Source organism: Somniosus microcephalus, chromosome 11, assembly GCF_052327205.1.
Source record: "Somniosus microcephalus isolate GS21.2 chromosome 11, FLI_Smic_1.0, whole genome shotgun sequence".
Lineage (NCBI taxonomy): Eukaryota > Metazoa > Chordata > Chondrichthyes > Squaliformes > Somniosidae > Somniosus > Somniosus microcephalus.
The window spans coordinates 92,153,436-92,176,217 of NC_140997.1; the positions used below are offsets into that span (position 1 = coordinate 92,153,436).

At 61.8% G+C, this 22,782-nt stretch overlaps 1 protein-coding gene across 8 annotated transcripts in view; it reads right to left on the bottom strand.

Moving 5' to 3' along the window:
• Window positions 1-22,782, bottom strand: part of crebbpb (CREB binding lysine acetyltransferase b) — a 155,948-nt gene that overhangs the window by 95,862 nt on the left and 37,304 nt on the right. For 6 of the 8 annotated variants that reach the window (XM_086001006.1, XM_086001002.1, XM_086001003.1 and 3 more), the window contains exons 5-9: window positions 19,497-19,610; window positions 17,204-17,422; window positions 15,947-16,052; window positions 1,434-1,568; window positions 592-709 (exon numbers count right to left, since the gene is read on the bottom strand). In XM_086001006.1, coding sequence (XP_085857132.1) covers window positions 592-709; window positions 1,434-1,568; window positions 15,947-16,052; window positions 17,204-17,422; window positions 19,497-19,610 — 692 coding nt within the window. The remainder of the gene's footprint in view (window positions 1-591; window positions 710-1,433; window positions 1,569-15,946; window positions 16,053-17,203; window positions 17,423-19,496; window positions 19,611-22,782) is intronic. The other 2 variants (XM_086001001.1, XM_086001007.1) reach the window with 1 other exon arrangement.

The window sequence follows — 22,782 nt, forward strand, 5'->3', positions numbered from 1 at the left end:
TGCTCTCTAGGAACCTCCCCCCCACTAGTTAGTTTAAAGCCCTCTCTACAGCCCTAGTTATATGATCCGTCAGGTCTCTAGTCCCAGCACTGGCCAAGTGAAACCCGTCCCAATGGAACAGCTCCCTCCTGCCCCAGTACTGGTGCCAGTGTCCCAGGAAGCAAAACCCATTTCTCCCACACCAGTCTTTGAGCCACGCATTTAACTCTCTTATTTTATTTGTCCTAGCCAAACTCGCTCGTGGCTCAGGTAATAATCCAGAGATTATTACCCTTGAGGTTCTGTTTTTTAATTTGACCCCTAGCTGCTCATACTCCTTTAACAGAACCGGCTTCCTAGTCCTATCTACTTCAGCATCTGATGAGTAAAAACATAAGTTAGTGGTTCAGGTAGAACCTTTTGTCAGAATTTTCCACTCGAAATGTTAATCTCTTGTTAGATGTTGACAGATCAACTGTGCATCTGTTTTGAGTTCAGATTTCCAGCATATACAGTTTTCTTTCTTATTTCAAAATGTGTCATTTAACAGCACTGTATGCAGTTTGCATTGCCGGGAATAGCAGCAAATCTCATTTCAATGAGACTACGTACCCTGCTGTTAGCAGATTCATACATATCTCCTTCCACTTTCCGAGCATATGCCACAAGGTTTTCCATGCGACGATCCTTCAGTGCTGCTGGGTCAGGGGTTGGAAATATGGCTTGCACACTGTGGAAAATAGGACATAGGCAGATAAACAACCAGCTTCCTGCTCAATTTAACTATAGAAAGAAAGAACTTGCATTTATATAGCGCCTTTCACGACCTCAGGACGCCCCAAAGCGCTTTACAAAAGTGTAGTCACTGTTGTAATGTAGGAAACGCAGCAGCCAATTTGCACACAGCAAGGTCCCACAAACAGCAATGAGATAATTACCAGATAATCTGCTTTAATGATGTTGGTTGAGGGATAAATATTGGCCCAGGACACCGGGGAGAACTCCCCTGCTCTTCTTCGAATAGTGCCACGAGATCTTTTATATCCACCTGAGAGGGTAGACAGGGCCTCGGTTTAACGTCTCTTAACCATGAACATTTAAAGTTCCACAATAGATACACAGGTATGGTACTTGCTTGTCGCTTGTGTAAGATCACTGCTGTAACGCATATATTTCACACTCAACAGTGCCATCTGCCAGAGATTTTCAACCAGACTGGATACCGTTTCACACTCATTTTTTATTTATATTTCACACCCAAGTTGTACCTAACTCGGGTAAGTTTACTTATCCAATTCAGTTTCACTAGATCATCAGCCAGGTCTGCTTACTCTGCTGTGAACAGTCTGCCAGTTGCATGCAAACTGATGAACTCCCGTAAATGGAGGAGAATTACTTGCATTGAGAGCATCAGAGATTTCTTGAACCTTTTAAGCCAAATGATGAATACTCACAGCTTATGAACCAGGTGATTGCGCAGATCCTGAGTTACATGTTCGTGCCATGGTTTTCGCACACCACTAGTGGAAGGTGCTGCTGTTGGCAACGTGCCAATGTTACCAACATTTGTGCCATCGCTCATCATTTGACTAAAAAAAAAGGGTACAGGTGTTATTTAAAAGGAATTCTACAATACTGCTGTTTATAAAGCTAATTTTTTTGTCGCATATCTCTTATATTCATCAAATTACAGACAAGTTCTGTAATTTGATGAATATGATACTAGTTTAAAATGAACTGTAAGTCTAGGAGTTTGCATCAATATTTCATTCAACAGTCCAAAATTAAAATACAATTCTGTACCTAAGCCAACGCTTCATCAATTCAGCCAAATCAAAAAGATAAAACCATTACAGACTCATTCTGAAACAGTGAAAATTTGTCCTAGACAATAATGTCACAGTATTCGGCACTTGATTTTGCCGAGACCACCATGAGTAAGTTTTCACAAATACAAACAAGCTTAAAAAAAAAATGACCTCCGAAAGAAAGGTGGGGGGGGGGGCGGGGGGGAAACTTAGAAACTAGCTACAATTACTGGCCACTTGTGATATTACCACAAGTTAAATTTAACATTCTCCCTTTTGTGGATCAGAGGCATAACAAAATTCAATTCCTTCGATACTTCAAACTCTGAAGGCTTTACTACTGATATTTTATACTCGCTGTACTCCAATCTGACTAGGGTCTATGCATTTTTGCTCAATTTAAAAAAAAAAGTGATAGTGGTTGGGGGGGTGTTGGGGAGAGTGGATTTTGGTGGTACAAAATCTTGTGAAAACAAGAATTGAGAACTCACGCTTACATTTGTTGAATGACAAAGTCCCACCACGTCTGTTCCATTTAACCAACAGAAACTTGCAGTTATATAGTGCCTTTAACGTAGTAAAATGTCCCAAGGCGCTTCACAGGAGCATTATCAGACAAATATGACACTAAGCCACATAAGGAGATATTAGGACATATGACCAAAAGCTTGGTCAAAGTAGTAGGTTTTAGGGAGCGTCTTAAAGGAGGAGGGCGAGGCGGAGAGGGGGGGCAGAGGGCGAGGCGGCGAGGGGGGGCAGAGGGCGAGGGGAGGCAGAGGGCGAGGTGGAGGCAGAGGGCGAGGGGAGGCAGAGGGCGAGGGGAGGCAGAGGGCGAGGGGAGGCAGAGGGCGAGGGGAGGCAGAGGGCGAGGGGAGGCAGAGGGCGAGGGGAGGCAGAGGGCGAGGGGAGGCAGAGGGCGAGGGGAGGCAGAGGGCGAGGGGAGGCAGAGGGCGAGGGGAGGCAGAGGGCGAGGGGAGGCAGAGGGCGAGGGGAGGCAGAGGGCGAGGGGAGGCAGAGGGCGAGGTGGAGGCAGAGGGCGAGGTGGAGGCAGAGGGCGAGGTGGAGGCAGAGGGCGAGGTGGAGGCAGAGGGCGAGGTGGAGGCAGAGGGCGAGGTGGAGGCAGAGGGCGAGGTGGAGGCAGAGGGCGAGGTGGAGGCAGAGGGCGAGGTGGAGGCAGAGGGCGAGGTGGAGGCAGAGGGCGAGGTGGAGGCAGAGGGCGAGGTGGAGGCAGAGGGCGAGGTGGAGGCAGAGGGCGAGGTGGAGGCAGAGGGCGAGGTGGAGGCAGAGGGCGAGGTGGAGGCAGAGGGCGAGGTGGAGGCAGAGGGCGAGGTGGAGGCAGAGGGCGAGGTGGAGGCAGAGGGCGAGGTGGAGGCAGAGGGCGAGGTGGAGGCAGAGGGCGAGGTGGAGGCAGAGGGCGAGGTGGAGGCAGAGGGCGAGGTGGAGGCAGAGGGCGAGGTGGAGGCAGAGGGCGAGGTGGAGGCAGAGGGCGAGGTGGAGGCAGAGGGCGAGGTGGAGGCAGAGGGCGAGGTGGAGGCAGAGGGCGAGGTGGAGGCAGAGGGCGAGGTGGAGGCAGAGGGCGAGGGGAGGCAGAGGGCGAGGGGAGGCAGAGGGCGAGGGGAGGCAGAGGGCGAGGGGAGGCAGAGGGCGAGGGGAGGCAGAGGGCGAGGGGAGGCAGAGGGCGAGGGGAGGCAGAGGGCGAGGGGAGGCAGAGGGCGAGGGGAGGCAGAGGGCGAGGGGAGGCAGAGGGCGAGGGGAGGCAGAGGGCGAGGGGAGGCAGAGGGCGAGGGGAGGCAGAGGGCGAGGGGAGGCAGAGGGCGAGGGGAGGCAGAGGGCGAGGGGAGGCAGAGGGCGAGGGGAGGCAGAGGGCGAGGGGAGGCAGAGGGCGAGGGGAGGCAGAGGGCGAGGGGAGGCAGAGGGCGAGGGGAGGCAGAGGGCGAGGGGAGGCAGAGGGCGAGGGGAGGCAGAGGGCGAGGGGAGGCAGAGGGCGAGGGGAGGCAGAGGGCGAGGGGAGGCAGAGGGCGAGGGGAGGCAGAGGGCGAGGGGAGGCAGAGGGCGAGGGGAGGCAGAGGGCGAGGGGAGGCAGAGGGCGAGGGGAGGCAGAGGGCGAGGGGAGGCAGAGGGCGAGGGGAGGCAGAGGGCGAGGGGAGGCAGAGGGCGAGGGGAGGCAGAGGGCGAGGGGAGGCAGAGGGCGAGGGGAGGCAGAGGGCGAGGGGAGGCAGAGGGCGAGGGGAGGCAGAGGGCGAGGGGAGGCAGAGGGCGAGGGGAGGCAGAGGGCGAGGGGAGGCAGAGGGCGAGGGGAGGCAGAGGGCGAGGGGAGGCAGAGGGCGAGGGGAGGCAGAGGGCGAGGGGAGGCAGAGGGCGAGGGGAGGCAGAGGGCGAGGGGAGGCAGAGGGCGAGGGGAGGCAGAGGGCGAGGGGAGGCAGAGGGCGAGGGGAGGCAGAGGGCGAGGGGAGGCAGAGGGCGAGGGGAGGCAGAGGGCGAGGGGAGGCAGAGGGCGAGGGGAGGCAGAGGGCGAGGGGAGGCAGAGGGCGAGGGGAGGCAGAGGGCGAGGGGAGGCAGAGGGCGAGGGGAGGCAGAGGGCGAGGGGAGGCAGAGGGCGAGGGGAGGCAGAGGGCGAGGGGAGGCAGAGGGCGAGGGGAGGCAGAGGGCGAGGGGAGGCAGAGGGCGAGGGGAGGCAGAGGGCGAGGGGAGGCAGAGGGCGAGGGGAGGCAGAGGGCGAGGGGAGGCAGAGGGCGAGGGGAGGCAGAGGGCGAGGGGAGGCAGAGGGCGAGGGGAGGCAGAGGGCGAGGGGAGGCAGAGGGCGAGGGGAGGCAGAGGGCGAGGGGAGGCAGAGGGCGAGGGGAGGCAGAGGGCGAGGGGAGGCAGAGGGCGAGGGGAGGCAGAGGGCGAGGGGAGGCAGAGGGCGAGGGGAGGCAGAGGGCGAGGGGAGGCAGAGGGCGAGGGGAGGCAGAGGGCGAGGGGAGGCAGAGGGCGAGGGGAGGCAGAGGGCGAGGGGAGGCAGAGGGCGAGGGGAGGCAGAGGGCGAGGGGAGGCAGAGGGCGAGGGGAGGCAGAGGGCGAGGGGAGGCAGAGGGCGAGGGGAGGCAGAGGGCGAGGGGAGGCAGAGGGCGAGGGGAGGCAGAGGGCGAGGGGAGGCAGAGGGCGAGGGGAGGCAGAGGGCGAGGGGAGGCAGAGGGCGAGGGGAGGCAGAGGGCGAGGGGAGGCAGAGGGCGAGGGGAGGCAGAGGGCGAGGGGAGGCAGAGGGCGAGGGGAGGCAGAGGGCGAGGGGAGGCAGAGGGCGAGGGGAGGCAGAGGGCGAGGGGAGGCAGAGGGCGAGGGGAGGCAGAGGGCGAGGGGAGGCAGAGGGCGAGGGGAGGCAGAGGGCGAGGGGAGGCAGAGGGCGAGGGGAGGCAGAGGGCGAGGGGAGGCAGAGGGCGAGGGGAGGCAGAGGGCGAGGGGAGGCAGAGGGCGAGGGGAGGCAGAGGGCGAGGGGAGGCAGAGGGCGAGGGGAGGCAGAGGGCGAGGGGAGGCAGAGGGCGAGGGGAGGCAGAGGGCGAGGGGAGGCAGAGGGCGAGGGGAGGCAGAGGGCGAGGGGAGGCAGAGGGCGAGGGGAGGCAGAGGGCGAGGGGAGGCAGAGGGCGAGGGGAGGCAGAGGGCGAGGGGAGGCAGAGGGCGAGGGGAGGCAGAGGGCGAGGGGAGGCAGAGGGCGAGGGGAGGCAGAGGGCGAGGGGAGGCAGAGGGCGAGGGGAGGCAGAGGGCGAGGGGAGGCAGAGGGCGAGGGGAGGCAGAGGGCGAGGGGAGGCAGAGGGCGAGGGGAGGCAGAGGGCGAGGGGAGGCAGAGGGCGAGGGGAGGCAGAGGGCGAGGGGAGGCAGAGGGCGAGGGGAGGCAGAGGGCGAGGGGAGGCAGAGGGCGAGGGGAGGCAGAGGGCGAGGGGAGGCAGAGGGCGAGGGGAGGCAGAGGGCGAGGGGAGGCAGAGGGCGAGGGGAGGCAGAGGGCGAGGGGAGGCAGAGGGCGAGGGGAGGCAGAGGGCGAGGGGAGGCAGAGGGCGAGGGGAGGCAGAGGGCGAGGGGAGGCAGAGGGCGAGGGGAGGCAGAGGGCGAGGGGAGGCAGAGGGCGAGGGGAGGCAGAGGGCGAGGGGAGGCAGAGGGCGAGGGGAGGCAGAGGGCGAGGGGAGGCAGAGGGCGAGGGGAGGCAGAGGGCGAGGGGAGGCAGAGGGCGAGGCGAGGGGAGGCAGAGGGCGAGGGGAGGCAGAGGGCGAGGGGAGGCAGAGGGCGAGGGGAGGCAGAGGGCGAGGGGAGGCAGAGGGCGAGGGGAGGCAGAGGGCGAGGGGAGGCAGAGGGCGAGGGGAGGCAGAGGGCGAGGGGAGGCAGAGGGCGAGGGGAGGCAGAGGCGAGGGGAGGCAGAGGGCGAGGGGAGGCAGAGGGCGAGGGGAGGCAGAGGGCGAGGGGAGGCAGAGGGCGAGGGGAGGCAGAGGGCGAGGGGAGGCAGAGGCGAGGGGAGGCAGAGGGCGAGGGGAGGCAGAGGGCGAGGGGAGGCAGAGGGCGAGGGGAGGCAGAGGGCGAGGGGAGGCAGAGGGCGAGGGAGGCAGAGGGCGAGGGGAGGCAGAGGGCGAGGGAGGCAGAGGGCGAGGGAGGCAGAGGGCGAGGGGAGGCAGAGGGCGAGGGGAGGCAGAGGGCGAGGGGAGGCAGAGGGCGAGGGGAGGCAGAGGGCGAGGGGAGGCAGAGGGCGAGGGGAGGCAGAGGGCGAGGGGAGGCAGAGGGCGAGGGGAGGCAGAGGGCGAGGGGAGGCAGAGGGCGAGGGGAGGCAGAGGGCGAGGGGAGGCAGAGGGCGAGGGGAGGCAGAGGGCGAGGGGAGGCAGAGGGCGAGGGAGGCAGAGGGCGAGGGGAGGCAGAGGGCGAGGGGAGGCAGAGGGCGAGGGGAGGCAGAGGGCGAGGGGAGGCAGAGGGCGAGGGGAGGCAGAGGGCGAGGGGAGGCAGAGGGCGAGGGGAGGCAGAGGGCGAGGGGAGGCAGAGGGCGAGGGGAGGCAGAGGGCGAGGGGAGGCAGAGGGCGAGGGGAGGCAGAGGGCGAGGGGAGGCAGAGGGCGAGGGGAGGCAGAGGGCGAGGGGAGGCAGAGGGCGAGGGGAGGCAGAGGGCGAGGGGAGGCAGAGGGCGAGGGGAGGCAGAGGGCGAGGGGAGGCAGAGGGCGAGGGGAGGCAGAGGGCGAGGGGAGGCAGAGGGCGAGGGGAGGCAGAGGGCGAGGGGAGGCAGAGGGCGAGGGGAGGCAGAGGGCGAGGGGAGGCAGAGGGCGAGGGGAGGCAGAGGGCGAGGGGAGGCAGAGGGCGAGGGGAGGCAGAGGCGAGGGAGGCAGAGGGCGAGGGGAGGCAGAGGCGAGGGGAGGCAGAGGGCGAGGGGAGGCAGAGGGCGAGGGGAGGCAGAGGGCGAGGGGAGGCAGAGGGCGAGGGGAGGCAGAGGGCGAGGGGAGGCAGAGGGCGAGGGGAGGCAGAGGGCGAGGGGAGGCAGAGGCGAGGGGAGGCAGAGGGCGAGGGGAGGCAGAGGGCGAGGGAGGCAGAGGGCGAGGGGAGGCAGAGGGCGAGGGGAGGCAGAGGGCGAGGGGAGGCAGAGGGCGAGGGGAGGCAGAGGGCGAGGGGAGGCAGAGGGCGAGGGAGGCAGAGGGCGAGGGGAGGCAGAGGGCGAGGGGAGGCAGAGGGCGAGGGGAGGCAGAGGGCGAGGGGAGGCAGAGGGCGAGGGGAGGCAGAGGGCGAGGGGAGGCAGAGGGCGAGGGGAGGCAGAGGGCGAGGGGAGGCAGAGGGCGAGGGGAGGCAGAGGGCGAGGGGAGGCAGAGGGCGAGGGGAGGCAGAGGGCGAGGGGAGGCAGAGGGCGAGGGGAGGCAGAGGGCGAGGGAGGCAGAGGGCGAGGGGAGGCAGAGGGCGAGGGGAGGCAGAGGGCGAGGGGAGGCAGAGGGCGAGGGGAGGCAGAGGGCGAGGGGAGGCAGAGGGCGAGGGGAGGCAGAGGGCGAGGGGAGGCAGAGGGCGAGGGGAGGCAGAGGGCGAGGGGAGGCAGAGGGCGAGGGGAGGCAGAGGGCGAGGGGAGGCAGAGGGCGAGGGGAGGCAGAGGGCGAGGGGAGCAGAGGGCGAGGGGAGGCAGAGGGCGAGGGGAGGCAGAGGGCGAGGGGAGGCAGAGGGCGAGGGGAGGCAGAGGGCGAGGGGAGGCAGAGGGCGAGGGGAGGCAGAGGGCGAGGGGAGGCAGAGGGCGAGGGGAGGCAGAGGGCGAGGGGAGGCAGAGGGCGAGGGGAGGCAGAGGGCGAGGGGAGGCAGAGGGCGAGGGGAGGCAGAGGGCGAGGGGAGGCAGAGGGCGAGGGGAGGCAGAGGGCGAGGGGAGGGGCAGAGGGCGAGGGGAGGCAGAGGGCGAGGGGAGGCAGAGGGCGAGGGGAGGCAGAGGGCGAGGGGAGGCAGAGGGCGAGGGGAGGCAGAGGGCGAGGGGAGGCAGAGGGCGAGGGGAGGCAGAGGGCGAGGGGAGGCAGAGGGCGAGGGGAGGCAGAGGGCGAGGGGAGGCAGAGGGCGAGGGGAGGCAGAGGGCGAGGGGAGGCAGAGGGCGAGGGGAGGCAGAGGGCGAGGGGAGGCAGAGGGCGAGGGGAGGCAGAGGGCGAGGGGAGGCAGAGGGCGAGGGGAGGCAGAGGGCGAGGGGAGGCAGAGGGCGAGGGGAGGCAGAGGGCGAGGGGAGGCAGAGGGCGAGGGAGGCAGAGGGCGAGGGGAGGCAGAGGGCGAGGGGAGGCAGAGGGCGAGGGGAGGCAGAGGGCGAGGGGAGGCAGAGGGCGAGGGGAGGCAGAGGGCGAGGGGAGGCAGAGGGCGAGGGGAGGCAGAGGGCGAGGGGAGGCAGAGGGCGAGGGGAGGCAGAGGGCGAGGGGAGGCAGAGGGCGAGGGAGGCAGAGGGCGAGGGGAGGCAGAGGGCGAGGGGAGGCAGAGGGCGAGGGGAGGCAGAGGGCGAGGGGAGGCAGAGGGCGAGGGGAGGCAGAGGGCGAGGGGAGGCAGAGGGCGAGGGGAGGCAGAGGGCGAGGGGAGGCAGAGGGCGAGGGGAGGCAGAGGGCGAGGGGAGGCAGAGGGCGAGGGGAGGCAGAGGGCGAGGGGAGGCAGAGGGCGAGGGGAGGCAGAGGCAGAGGGCGAGGGAGGCAGAGGGCGAGGGGAGGCAGAGGGCGAGGGGAGGCAGAGGGCGAGGGGAGGCAGAGGGCGAGGGGAGGCAGAGGGCAGAGGGCGAGGGGAGGCAGAGGGCGAGGGGAGGCAGAGGGCGAGGGGAGGCAGAGGGCGAGGGGAGGCAGAGGGCGAGGGGAGGCAGAGGGCGAGGGGAGGCAGAGGGCGAGGGGAGGCAGAGGGCGAGGGGAGGCAGAGGGCGAGGGGAGGCAGAGGGCGAGGGGAGGCAGAGGGCGAGGGGAGGCAGAGGGCGAGGGGAGGCAGAGGGCGAGGGGAGGCAGAGGGCGAGGGGAGGCAGAGGGCGAGGGGAGGCAGAGGGCGAGGGGAGGCAGAGGGCGAGGGGAGGCAGAGGGCGAGGGGAGGCAGAGGGCGAGGGGAGGCAGAGGGCGAGGGGAGGCAGAGGGCGAGGGGAGGCAGAGGGCGAGGGGAGGCAGAGGGCGAGGGGAGGCAGAGGGCGAGGGGAGGCAGAGGGCGAGGGGAGGCAGAGGGCGAGGGGAGGCAGAGGGCGAGGGGAGGCAGAGGGCGAGGGGAGGCAGAGGGCGAGGGGAGGCAGAGGGCGAGGGGAGGCAGAGGGCGAGGGGAGGCAGAGGGCGAGGGGAGGCAGAGGGCGAGGGGAGGCAGAGGGCGAGGGGAGGCAGAGGGCGAGGGGAGGCAGAGGGCGAGGGGAGGCAGAGGGCGAGGGGAGGCAGAGGGCGAGGGGAGGCAGAGGGCGAGGGGAGGCAGAGGGCGAGGGAGGCAGAGGGCGAGGGGAGGCAGAGGGCGAGGGGAGGCAGAGGGCGAGGGGAGGCAGAGGGCGAGGGGAGGCAGAGGGCGAGGGGAGGCAGAGGGCGAGGGGAGGCAGAGGGCGAGGGGAGGCAGAGGGCGAGGGGAGGCAGAGGGCGAGGGGAGGCAGAGGGCGAGGGGAGGCAGAGGGCGAGGGGAGGCAGAGGGCGAGGGGAGGCAGAGGGCGAGGGGAGGCAGAGGGCGAGGGAGGCAGAGGGCGAGGGGAGGCAGAGGGCGAGGGGAGGCAGAGGGCGAGGGGAGGCAGAGGGCGAGGGGAGGCAGAGGGCGAGGGGAGGCAGAGGGCGAGGGGAGGCAGAGGGCGAGGGGAGGCAGAGGGCGAGGGGAGGCAGAGGGCGAGGGGAGGCAGAGGGCGAGGGGAGGCAGAGGGCGAGGGGAGGCAGAGGGCGAGGGGAGGCAGAGGGCGAGGGGAGGCAGAGGGCGAGGGGAGGCAGAGGGCGAGGGGAGGCAGAGGGCGAGGGGAGGCAGAGGGCGAGGGGAGGCAGAGGGCGAGGGGAGGCAGAGGGCGAGGGGAGGCAGAGGGCGAGGGGAGGCAGAGGGCGAGGGGAGGCAGAGGGCGAGGGGAGGCAGAGGGCGAGGGGAGGCAGAGGGCGAGGGGAGGCAGAGGGCGAGGGGAGGCAGAGGGCGAGGGGAGGCAGAGGGCGAGGGGAGGCAGAGGGCGAGGGGAGGCAGAGGGCGAGGGGAGGCAGAGGGCGAGGGGAGGCAGAGGGCGAGGGGAGGCGAGGCAGAGGGCGAGGGGAGGCAGAGGGCGAGGGGAGGCAGAGGGCGAGGGGAGGCAGAGGGCGAGGGGAGGCAGAGGGCGAGGGGAGGCAGAGGGCGAGGGAGGCAGAGGGCGAGGGGAGGCAGAGGGCGAGGGGAGGCAGAGGGCGAGGGGAGGCAGAGGGCGAGGGGAGGCAGAGGGCGAGGGGAGGCAGAGGGCGAGGGGAGGCAGAGGGCGAGGGGAGGCAGAGGGCGAGGGGAGGCAGAGGGCGAGGGGAGGCAGAGGGCGAGGGAGGCAGAGGGCGAGGGGAGGCAGAGGGCGAGGGGAGGCAGAGGGCGAGGGGAGGCAGAGGGCGAGGGGAGGCAGAGGGCGAGGGGAGGCAGAGGGCGAGGGGAGGCAGAGGGCGAGGGGAGGCAGAGGGCGAGGGAGGCAGAGGGCGAGGGGAGGCAGAGGGCGAGGGGAGGCAGAGGGCGAGGGGAGGCAGAGGGCGAGGGGAGGCAGAGGGCGAGGGGAGGCAGAGGGCGAGGGGAGGCAGAGGGCGAGGGGAGGCAGAGGGCGAGGGGAGGCAGAGGGCGAGGGGAGGCAGAGGGCGAGGGAGGCAGAGGGCGAGGGGAGGCAGAGGGCGAGGGGAGGCAGAGGGCGAGGGGAGGCAGAGGGCGAGGGGAGGCAGAGGGCGAGGGGAGGCAGAGGGCGAGGGGAGGCAGAGGGCGAGGGGAGGCAGAGGGCGAGGGAGGCAGAGGGCGAGGGGAGGCAGAGGGCGAGGGGAGGCAGAGGGCGAGGGGAGGCAGAGGGCGAGGGGAGGCAGAGGGCGAGGGGAGGCAGAGGGCGAGGGGAGGCAGAGGGCGAGGGGAGGCAGAGGGCGAGGGGAGGCAGAGGGCGAGGGGAGGCAGAGGGCGAGGGGAGGCAGAGGGCGAGGGGAGGCAGAGGGCGAGGGGAGAGAGGTAGGCAGAGGGCGAGGGGAGGCAGAGGGCGAGGCGGAGGCAGAGGGCGAGGGAGGCAGAGGCGAGGGGAGGCAGAGGGCGAGGGGAGGCAGAGGGCGAGGGGAGGCAGAGGGCGAGGGAGGCAGAGAGGGCGAGGGGAGGCAGAGGGCGAGGGGAGGCAGAGGGCGAGGGGAGGCAGAGGGCGAGGGGAGGCAGAGGGCGAGGGGAGGCAGAGGGCGAGGGGAGGCAGAGGGCGAGGGGAGGCAGAGGGCGAGGGGAGGCAGAGGGCGAGGGGAGGCAGAGGGCGAGGGGAGGCAGAGGGCGAGGGGAGGCAGAGGGCGAGGGGAGGCAGAGGGCGAGGGGAGGCAGAGGGCGAGGGAGGCAGAGGCGAGGGAGGCAGAGGGCGAGGGGAGGGCAGAGGGCGAGGGGAGGCAGAGGGCGAGGGGAGGCAGAGGGCGAGGGGAGGCAGAGGGCGAGGGGAGGCAGAGGGCGAGGGGAGGCAGAGGGCGAGGGGAGGCAGAGGGCGAGGGGAGGCAGAGGGCGAGGGGAGGCAGAGGGCGGGGAGGCAGAGGGCGAGGGGAGGCAGAGGGCGAGGGGAGGCAGAGGGCGAGGGGAGGCAGAGGGCGAGGGGAGGCAGAGGGCGAGGGGAGGCAGAGGGCGAGGGGAGGCAGAGGGCGAGGGGAGGCAGAGGGCGAGGGGAGGCAGAGGGCGAGGGGAGGCAGAGGGCGAGGGGAGGCAGAGGGCGAGGGGAGGCAGAGGCGAGGGGAGGCAGAGGGCGAGGGGAGGCAGAGGGCGAGAGGGGAGGCAGAGGGCGAGGGGAGGCAGAGGGCGAGGGGAGGCAGAGGGCGAGGGGAGGCAGAGGGCGAGGGGAGGCAGAGGGCGAGGGGAGGCAGAGGGCGAGGGGAGGCAGAGGGCGAGGGGAGGCAGAGGGCGAGGGGAGGCAGAGGGCGAGGGGAGGCAGAGGAGCGAGGGGAGGCAGAGGGCGAGGGGAGGCAGAGGGCGAGGGAGGCAGAGGGCGAGGGGAGGCAGAGGGCGAGGGGAGGCAGAGGGCGAGGGGAGGCAGAGGGCGAGGGGAGGCAGAGGGCGAGGGGAGGCAGAGGAGGGCGAGGTGAGGCAGAGGGCGAGGGGAGGCAGAGGGCGAGGGGAGGCAGAGGGCGAGGGGAGGCAGAGGGCGAGGGGAGGCAGAGGGCGAGGGGAGGCAGAGGGCGAGGGGAGGCAGAGGGGCGAGGGGAGCAGAGGGCGAGGGGAGGCAGAGGGCGAGGGAGGCAGAGGGCGAGGGGAGGCAGAGGGCGAGGGGAGGCAGAGGGCGAGGGGAGGCAGAGGGCGAGGGGAGGCAGAGGGCGAGGGGAGGCAGAGGGCGAGGGGAGGCAGAGGGCGAGGGGAGGCAGAGGGCGAGGGGAGGCAGAGGGCGAGGGGGAGGCAGAGGGCGAGGGGAGGCAGAGGGCGAGGGGAGGCAGAGGGCGAGGGGAGGCAGAGGGCGAGGGGAGGCAGAGGGCGAGGGGAGGCAGAGGGCGAGGGGAGGCAGAGGGCGAGGGGAGGCAGAGGGCGAGGGGAGGCAGAGGGCGAGGGGAGGCAGAGGGCGAGGGGAGGCAGAGGGCGAGGGAGGCAGAGGGCGAGGGGAGGCAGAGGGCGAGGGGAGGCAGAGGGCGAGGGGAGGCAGAGGGCGAGGGGAGGCAGAGGGCGAGGGGAGGCAGAGGGCGAGGGGAGGCAGAGGGCGAGGGGAGGCAGAGGGCGAGGGGAGGCAGAGGGCGAGGGGAGGCAGAGGGCGAGGGGAGGCAGAGGGCGAGGGGAGGCAGAGGGCGAGGGGAGGCAGAGGGCGAGGGGAGGCAGAGGGCGAGGGGAGGCAGAGGGCGAGGGGAGGCAGAGGGCGAGGGGGGGAGGCAGAGGGCGAGGGGAGGCAGAGGGCGAGGGGAGGCAGAGGGCGAGGGGAGGCAGAGGGCGAGGGGAGGCAGAGGGCGAGGGGAGGCAGAGAGGGCGAGGGGAGGCAGAGGGCGAGGGGAGGCAGAGGGCGAGGGGAGGCAGAGGGCGAGGGGAGGCAGAGGGCGAGGGGAGGCAGAGGGCGAGGGGAGGCAGAGGGCGAGGGGAGGCAGAGGGCGAGGGGAGGCAGAGGGCGAGGGGAGGCAGAGGGCGAGGGGAGGCAGAGGGCGAGGGGAGGCAGAGGGCGAGGGGAGGCAGAGGGCGAGGGGAGGCAGAGGGCGAGGGGAGGCAGAGGGCGAGGGAGGCAGAGGGCGAGGGGAGGCAGAGGGCGAGGGGAGGCAGAGGGCGAGGGGAGCAGAGGGCGAGGGGAGGCAGAGGGCGAGGGGAGGCAGAGGGCGAGGGGAGGCAGAGGGCGAGGGGAGGCAGAGGGCGAGGGGAGGCAGAGGGCGAGGGGAGGCAGAGGGCGAGGGGAGGCAGAGGGCGAGGGGAGGCAGAGGGGCGAGGGGAGGCAGAGGGCGAGGGGAGGCAGAGGGCGAGGGAGCAGAGGCGAGGGGAGGCAGAGGGCGAGGGGAGGCAGAGGGCGAGGGGAGGCAGAGGGCGAGGGGAGGCAGAGGGCGAGGGGAGGCAGAGGGCGAGGGGAGGCAGAGGGCGAGGGGAGGCAGAGGGCGAGGGGAGGCAGGGGCGAGGGGAGGCAGAGGGCGAGGGGAGGCAGAGGGCGAGGGGAGGCAGAGGGCGAGGGGAGGCAGAGGGCGAGGGGAGGCAGAGGGCGAGGGGAGGCAGAGGGCGAGGGAGGCAGAGGGCGAGGGGAGGCAGAGGGCGAGGGGAGGCAGAGGGCGAGGGAGGCAGAGGGCGAGGGGAGGCAGAGGGCGAGGGGAGGCAGAGGGCGAGGGGAGGCAGAGGGCGAGGGGGAGAGGGGAGGCAGAGGGCGAGGTGGAGAGGGGAGGCAGAGGGCGAGGTGGAGAGGGGAGGCAGAGGGCGAGGTGGAGAGGGAGGCAGAGGGCGAGGTGGAGAGGGGAGGCAGAGGGCGAGGTGGAGAGGGGAGGCAGAGGGCGAGGTGGAGAGGGGAGGCAGAGGGCGAGGTGGAGAGGGGAGGCAGAGGGCGAGGTGGAGAGGGGAGGCAGAGGGCGAGGTGGAGAGGGGAGGCAGAGGGCGAGGTGGAGAGGGGAGGCAGAGGGCGAGGTGGAGAGGGGAGGCAGAGGCGAGGTGGAGAGGGAGGCAGAGGGCGAGGTGGAGAGGGGAGGCAGAGGGCGAGGTGGAGAGGGGAGGCAGAGGGCGAGGTGGAGAGGGGAGGCAGAGGGCGAGGTGGAGAGGGGAGCAGAGGGCGAGGTGGAGAGGGGAGGCAGAGGGCGAGGTGGAGAGGGGAGGCAGAGGGCGAGGTGGAGAGGGGAGGCAGAGGGCGAGGTGGAGAGGGGAGGCAGAGGGCGAGGTGGAGAGGGGAGGCAGAGGGCGAGGTGGAGAGGGGAGGCAGAGGGCGAGGTGGAGAGGGGAGGCAGAGGGCGAGGTGGAGAGGGGAGGCAGAGGGCGAGGTGGAGAGGGGAGGCAGAGGGCGAGGTGGAGAGGGGAGGCAGAGGGCGAGGTGGAGAGGGGAGGCAGAGGGCGAGGTGGAGAGGGGAGGCAGAGGGCGAGGTGGAGAGGGGAGGCAGAGGGCGAGGTGGAGAGGGGAGGCAGAGGGCGAGGTGGAGAGGGGAGGCAGAGGGCGAGGTGGAGGAGAGGGAGGGCAGAGGGCGAGGGTGGAGAGGGGAGGCAGAGGGCGAGGTGGAGAGGGGAGGCAGAGGGCGAGGTGGAGAGGGGAGGCAGAGGGCGAGGTGGAGAGGGAGGCAGAGGGCGAGGTGGAGAGGGGAGGCAGAGGGCGAGGTGGAGAGGGGAGGCAGAGGGCGAGGTGGAGAGGGGAGGCAGAGGGCGAGGTGGAGAGGGGAGGCAGAGGGCGAGGTGGAGAGGGGAGGCAGAGGGCGAGGTGGAGAGGGGAGGCAGAGGGCGAGGTGGAGAGGGGAGGCAGAGGGCGAGGTGGAGAGGGGAGGCAGAGGGCGAGGTGGAGAGGGGAGGCAGAGGGCGAGGTGGAGAGGGGAGGCAGAGAGAGAGGCAGAGAGGGGAGGCAGAGGGCGAGGTGGAGAGGGGAGGCAGAGGGCGAGGTGGAGAGGGGAGGCAGAGAGAGAGGCGAAGCAGAGAGCGAGGTGGAGAGGGGAGGCAGAGGGCGAGGTGGAGAGGGGAGGCAGAGGGAGAGGCGGAGAGGGGAGGCAGAGGGAGAGGCGGAGAGGGGAGGCAGAGGGAGAGGCGAAGCAGAGAGCGAGGTGGAGAGGGGAGGCAGAGAGCGAGGTGGAGAGGGGAGGCAGAGAGAGAGGCAGAGAGAGAGGTGAAGCAGAGAGAGAGGTGGAGAGGGGAGGCAGAGAGCGAGGTGGAGAGGGGAGGCAGAGAGAGAGGCAAAGCAGAGAGCGAGGTGGAGAGGGGAGGCAGAGAGTGAGGTGAAGGGGTTTAGGGAGGGAATTCCAGAGCTTAGGGCCTAGACAGTGGTATTGCTGTCCACCTTCCTGGCAGACTGGAACTTCCTTCTATTAGAAGCTTTCTAAGAATAAAGCAGTCAAAATATGGAACTTTGCAGATTCAGCTCATATTTTCTATGTCCATTGCTATATAGGAATGAGACAGAAACTCAATAACTATATTATGCTGCTAGGTATTTTTGAATAATGAAAATTCCTTACTTTGGTGTACCAAGAGAAGGTGGAAGAGCCGAGTCAGACATCAAGTTTGACTGATCGGGGGCTGGCACACCCATCCCTCCAACCACATTCATCTGGTTTGTACCTGCTGTGAGAAAGGAGTAGTCAATAACTAAAATAGCACCAATTCATAACCCAACAGCTCGAGTTTCCAGTTATACCTCATTGCTGTCGCCCAAACAAACTGGACACGATATTTTTCAAAGAATAAAATTCATGGCCAAGAATGAAAAGAAAGTATTTCAAACTGGAATTCTATACTAATTCAAAAATGTGAAAATAATTCATTCAGACAGTCCTCTGACAACATGCTGAGCCACATCCTGCTATATGATGGACAGATTCAGCTTATAACTTTGGAGGGTCTGGCGGGGGGGCTAAAGAACACAGAAAATTGAAGCACAGGAGAGAAAAACAGCCCTTTCTCCCTTCTGTAGTTATTCTCAGGCTTCAGTCTATTTCATATTTGCTCTCAAACTGTACTGTACAACCTGCCACAGAAATTGTTTAATAAAAAAATTAACAGGCACAGAACCATTGGTGAGTCACCACAGGCTGCCCTCCCACACGGACTATTGGCCTGTTGTGAAAGAACCATTGGCAAAGGCCTGTCCCCTCAGCTGGTGAATGGTCACTGCATGGCATGCAGGGTTATTTTTAAATGATCTTCAAAGCAGATGCTCCCTCAGATTTGCCCCTTGCGTTCCCTACTCTTGTAAACCCTTTTAGCCCATACATCTCTGCCCCAGAGAGTAGGCAGGAAACCAGCTCCAAGACCAGTGCCAAAGTTGCTCCTTGGCCACCAAAAGGTCCATTGCAGTGACTCAGTAAGGATACCCATTTCATCCCCCTCCTTGCAGAAAAACCTGTAACCTCTGCTCAGAGACTTGCTCACATTGGAAACCAAGGCGAGTGATGAGGGAGCAATAAAATTAAACAAAGAATCCTCCCTCCCCTTGGTCTGTGCTTTTGTGCTTCCAATATGCAGGCTGATTGTAACATGCCAGTTTGGTATTTCGGGGTAACTAAAATGAGGATGGAAAGCAACTTAAAAAGAAACAAACATGCTTCCCACTAAATGTTACAAGCTGTCCCCATCATGATAGAACTGTTAGAAGATATTACCCAACACAAAGTGCTGCAGACTCTACCACAACTGAGGAAAAATACCCATTAGTATACACCTAATTTCATCTTTTTGCTGAAGCCATACAACTGGTAGTCTTCCACTGGACTTACCCATTGACTGGTGGACTTGAGGCTGTGTTGGCTGCTGGCCTTGTACCTGAGGCTGCGGCTGCGCTTGCGGCTGATTACCATAGGGCAGTCCAAGTGCAGCATATGCTCTCTGCATTGAGCTGGGGTCGATAGGGTTCGAGTTGCTGGATGTGCCCTGCGGACCACTTCCAACTGCACCTACTGTGTTTGGTAACCCACTCGGCAGAGAACCTAATAGGGCTGCAAGATTATATGCAATACACTTATTAAAATTACTATTTACATATAAAGCTTATCAATCATTACACAACACCCATATTTGCAAGAACATCTTACACTTCAGTGAAATGTAATACAAGTTGATAAAGTGTAAATCAATGCTTTTTCACAATGAAACAGTTTATGTGGTTTGTGGAAGAGTACAATTTACACTTGAATCTCTTTACATTAGCATAATATTGAATGATAGTATCCTGTGTGCTGTCACTAATCTAAGCGAAACAGACATGAAGGGTCTTTTCCTCACATTATCAGGGTCTCTCACTCAGGTAGATAGGCACCTTTTTAACTTTACTATAGTCATGAATTAAAATGAACTCACATCCTCTTGGCTATTCTCAAGTAATGCGCTCAGCTACTTTTGGCCCTCCTGTATTAACCCTTTGACGTCGGAGACAAGCGGTTTCAGGAGAAAAAGAAAAAAAAACTGCTTCTCCTTCAAAAAGTCGGTTTGATGAAAAAAAGGTTTGGGTGCAAATGAAGAAAGAGTACTCGCAATGCTCAAAGTATTAAAGACACAATCTCTGTATAAGTCAAGTGCCATTTAAATCAACCATAAGGACTCCCTCTGGATTAAGTGCATCCAAGCATTCTGTCCTTGTGGTGCATCCCATGGAGCCTCGGGGTCTGCATACAAACTATAAATGCATGTACCCATTCATTTGTGCAGATCTTGGTGCTCTGATTTAGGATTTATTCACTGCTGAAGTAACAGTGCTAAGAATGGTCTTTTCCAAACATCCAGGCCCAAGAAATTTAAACAGACAATCCAGTGAGTAAGCAAGAGAAGTGCAAATAGAATAGTTACCTGCACTAGACTGCCAGGGCTCATGTGCATATGGTCCACAGGACGTAGCCTGGACACCCCTGGTCTAGACCGATGGAAATTCCAAGCCTGTATTTTTGTAATTGGCATTTGCTGCCTTAAAAGTCAAATACCAGTTACAGCTACACTGCCCAAAAGAACATTCTTTACCTCTCAAAAAGTGTAATTAAATAGACCCATTAAAACAAATTTTCCCCAGTTATTCAATTTTCCACAAAAATCTACTTCAGAGCCACACAGTTAGTGCACTCACTGCTCCTAAGTTCTTTGCCTCGGGTTCTACACCTTTCGAGAAATGTCTTTTCAGTGACAGAAATGGCAGACACAGAGGTGTAAATGTTACCGACAGAGTACTGGGAAACAGTCAGGGTGCAAAAAAAAGTCTGTAGGCTATGAAATTTTACCACTTTTTAAAAACATAATAATGTGTACGTTTTCTAGAGCAGGACAATGATAGCAAGTTTAAGTGTGCATATATAATCTACCATATTTAAAAGCAGATGGCTTCACTAAAACACAAAAAAGTGTGCCCCATTAAAAAAATAAACATCTCATTTTAGTGCCATTAGTGAAAAATCTGAAATAACATAAGCTCGTCACAGAGCGAGGGGCCAACGCTAAGTTCAGGCCTTCCATATGCAAATTGGGCCAACATTTTCACCAGACTTAACAGCACAGAAGCAATACCCCAAAGATAAGGGACTACAACTTATACAGGCACTCATTTATTCTGCCCACATTTCCACTTTGTAATTAGTGCGAGCCCTGAATACATTAAGAGAAAAAAGACTTGCATTTATATAGTGACTTTCATGACCACCGGACGTCTCAAAGTGCTTTACAGCCATTTTTACTACTTTTGGAATGTAGTCACTGTTGTAATGTGGGAAATGCAGCAGCCAGTTTGCGCACAGCAAGCTCCCACAAACAGCAATGTGATAACGACCAGATAATCTGTTCTTGTTACGTTGATTGAGGGATAAATATTGGCCAGGACACCAGGGATAACTCCCCTGCTCTTCTTCGAAATAGTGCCATGGGATCTTTTACGTCCACCTGCGAGAGCAGACGGGGCCTCGGTTTAACATCTCATCCGAAAGACGGCACCTCCAACAGTGCAGCACTCCCTCAACACTGCACTGTGAAACTTATTAATATTTTCGAAGAATTTATTACACGTCTAGAGAAGAGTGAATCAAAGACACTTACTCTGCTGATTTCTCCTGTCACTGGCATTTTTCAGGGGTAGGCATACGGGACAGTCATGTCGAGTGCAGTTTTTCCAGTGAGAGATGATCTGTCTTGATGATGCACAGTGAGCAACTGCATAACAAAAACAGCCAGAGTTCTAACATTAATCTATCAGACACAGGGTCAGATCAAACTGGGCAGCTGCAAATCAACTGCTTTTAAAATGTTTTCATTTACATTTGTAAAATAAAGCCTACAAAACCATATTAAAAGGCTGCGGTGGCTGAGAATGGGTCAGCTCAAGAACTAACATGTAACTGTAGTAAATACTGTCAAAACAGGTCCACCTTCTTTACAGAGGAAAGGCACATGGCAGCAAAACACTATTTTAAAAGGACGATGATATGACAGCCCACAGGACCACCAATTAATGACACCATGGAGGGCAGCTTCACTTTCCCACTCTGCTGAGTTCCCGATCTTGGCTCCAATGTTGCTGGGAAAAGACGGCGGGTGTATGAGGGACATGCACAGAGTGGGGGAAACAAGAGAGGAGAGTTACTCAGCCAGCCGAAGAATAACAATAGTTACTCCTGTCCCCTCGCCATCAGGAGGTACATGGCCCAAGGAGAGTGGAGGGGCGGGGTGGGGGGGAAAACAGGGAGAGAAAATATTTTAAAGAAAATACAACAAACGCGTGTATCTTGAAAGTTTAATTTGTTAAAACCAAACTTTGTTTTTTCCTGTTGGTCAAGAGGTCAATTCTTTGTGGAGCTCACACACCAGCTTGAATTTGTATCAGCTACCACTGACATGATTATAGTGACATTTGTTGCATCAACCCCCTTCAGAATTATCCAACACATCACAGTAGAAAGGGTTGCCATTTGAGCCATTTTTGCAGCTGTCAAATATTAGAACTATACAAGATCACAAACTGCAACAGGCAATCTATGAATCCACCTCCACCCCAATTCATTGCAAATACACTTCAATCATTTTTTAAAAATCAAATATTTAACAGAAAGAGCATTTTAGAGATTGTTTTGAATGGTTCCTCTCCCACCAATCTTAGTATTTTTCAATATTACCACTGTAACAAAGATTGAAAGTGATGTAAAAGGCAAAAAGCAGAGTGATTTGAACTCTTGAGGCTTACTGCCTGAATCACTGTTAAATGTTCTGAGAACTGAATGGAAATAAGTCATATTGAGGAAACCTTTATGCAATAGAACACAGATTATACTGACAAGTACGATAGCAAAATACTGCAGATGTTGGAAATCCGAAATAACAACAGAAAATGCTGGAAAAACTCAGCAGGTCAGGCAACATCCGTGGAGAGAAATTTGAGTTGACGTTTCGGGTTGGACCCTTCTTCAAAACTGGAAAGAAAAGAAACTAGATCGGAGGCAGGGCTGCGATCGGACAAAAGAATAAAAGAAACAAAAGAAGTAAAAGAGATTAGAAGCTAGACGAGATGGTAATAGGCTGGGATTAGGTGTAAAGTGTACTGGCAGGGCAAAAGATAGCTGCCAGGTGTGAGAGAGAAACAAAAGGAAAGGGGGGGGGGGGGGGGGGGGGGAAAGGAGTGGAACAATTACAAGAGAAACTTGACAATTTCATTCACTTTGCCTCCAATTTCCACCCTTCCCTCACCTTCACATGGTCCATCTCGGACTCTTCCCTTCCTCGACTTCTCCGTCTCCATCTCTGGGGATAGGTTATCGACCAATATTTACTACAAGCCCACCGACTCCCACAGCTACCTGGACTACACTTCCTCCCACCCCGCTTCCTGTAAGGACTCTATTCCATTCTCCCAGTTTCTCCGCCTCCGCCGTATCTGCTCCGACGATGCCACCTTCCACACCAGTGCTTCAGACATGTCTTCCTTTTTCCGCAACCGAGGATTCCCCCCTACTGTGGTTGACACTGCCCTCGACCGTGTCAGTTCTATCTCCCGCACTTCTGCCCTCACCCCTGCCCCTCCCTCCCGGAACCACGATAGGGTTCCCCTTGTCCTCACCTTTCACCCCACCAGCCTCCACATTCAACGGATCATCCTCCGGCATTTCCGCTACCTCCAAAGTGATCCCACCACCAAACGTATCTTCCCCTCCCCTCCCCTTTCAGCATTCCGCAGGGACCGCTCCCTCCGAGACACCCTAGTCCACTCCTCTATCACCCCAAACAGCCCTTCCTCTTCGCCTGGCACCTTCCCGTGCAAGCGGAGGAGATGTAACACCTGCCCCTATACCTCCCCCCTTCCCACTGTCCAGGGCCCCAAACACCCCTTCCAGGTGAAACAGCGATTTACTTGTACTTCTCGCAATCTAGTATACTGTATTCGCTGCTCACGATGCGGTCTCCTCTACATTGGGGAGACCAAACGCAGATTGGGTGACCGCTTTGCGGAACACCTCCGTTCAGTCCGTAAGGGTGACCCCGAGCTTCCGGTCGCCTGTCATTTTGATTCACCGCTCCATTCCCACTCGGACCTCACCGTCCTTGGCCTCTTGTATTGTTCCACGGAAGCTCAACGTAAACTCGAGGAACAGCACCTCATCTTCCGATTAGGCAGTCTGCAGCCTTCCGGACTCAATATCGAGTTCAACAATTTCAGATCATAAGCTCGGCCCCCATTTCATTTTCTCTTGTAATTGTTCCACTCCTTTCCCCGCCCCCCCCCCCCCCCTTTCCTTTTGTTTCTCTCTCACACCTGGCAGCTATCTTTTGCCCTGCCAGTACACTTTACACCTAATCCCAGCCTATTACCATCTCGTCTAGCTTCTAATCTCTTTTACTTCTTTTGTTTCTTTTATTCTTTTGTCCGATCGCAGCCCTGCCTCCGATCTAGTTTCTTTTCTTTCCAGTTTTGAAGAAGGGTCCAACCCGAAACGTCAACTCAAATTTCTCTCCACGGATGTTGCCTGACCTGCTGAGTTTTTCCAGCATTTTCTGTTGTTATTTATACTGACAAGTGTCTAATCATTTCCTGTATTAACAGCATATGAACATGTACTCTATACACACACACATATATACTACTGCCAGCCCAGAATCTCTTTTTTGTGTTTATGATTAAGCCAAAGGCAGTACGTACACAGACCCACAACAAAAGGAACATTTCCCTAATCAGATATTTCATAAAATCATAGAAATTTACAGCACAGAAGGTGGTCATTCAGCCCATCATGTCTGTGCTGGTAAGTGGTTTCATTTCACAATGAAATGAAACAATTCAAGACAATGTAAACATAGGCACAGGAGTCGGCCATTCAGTCCCTCCACCATTCAATCA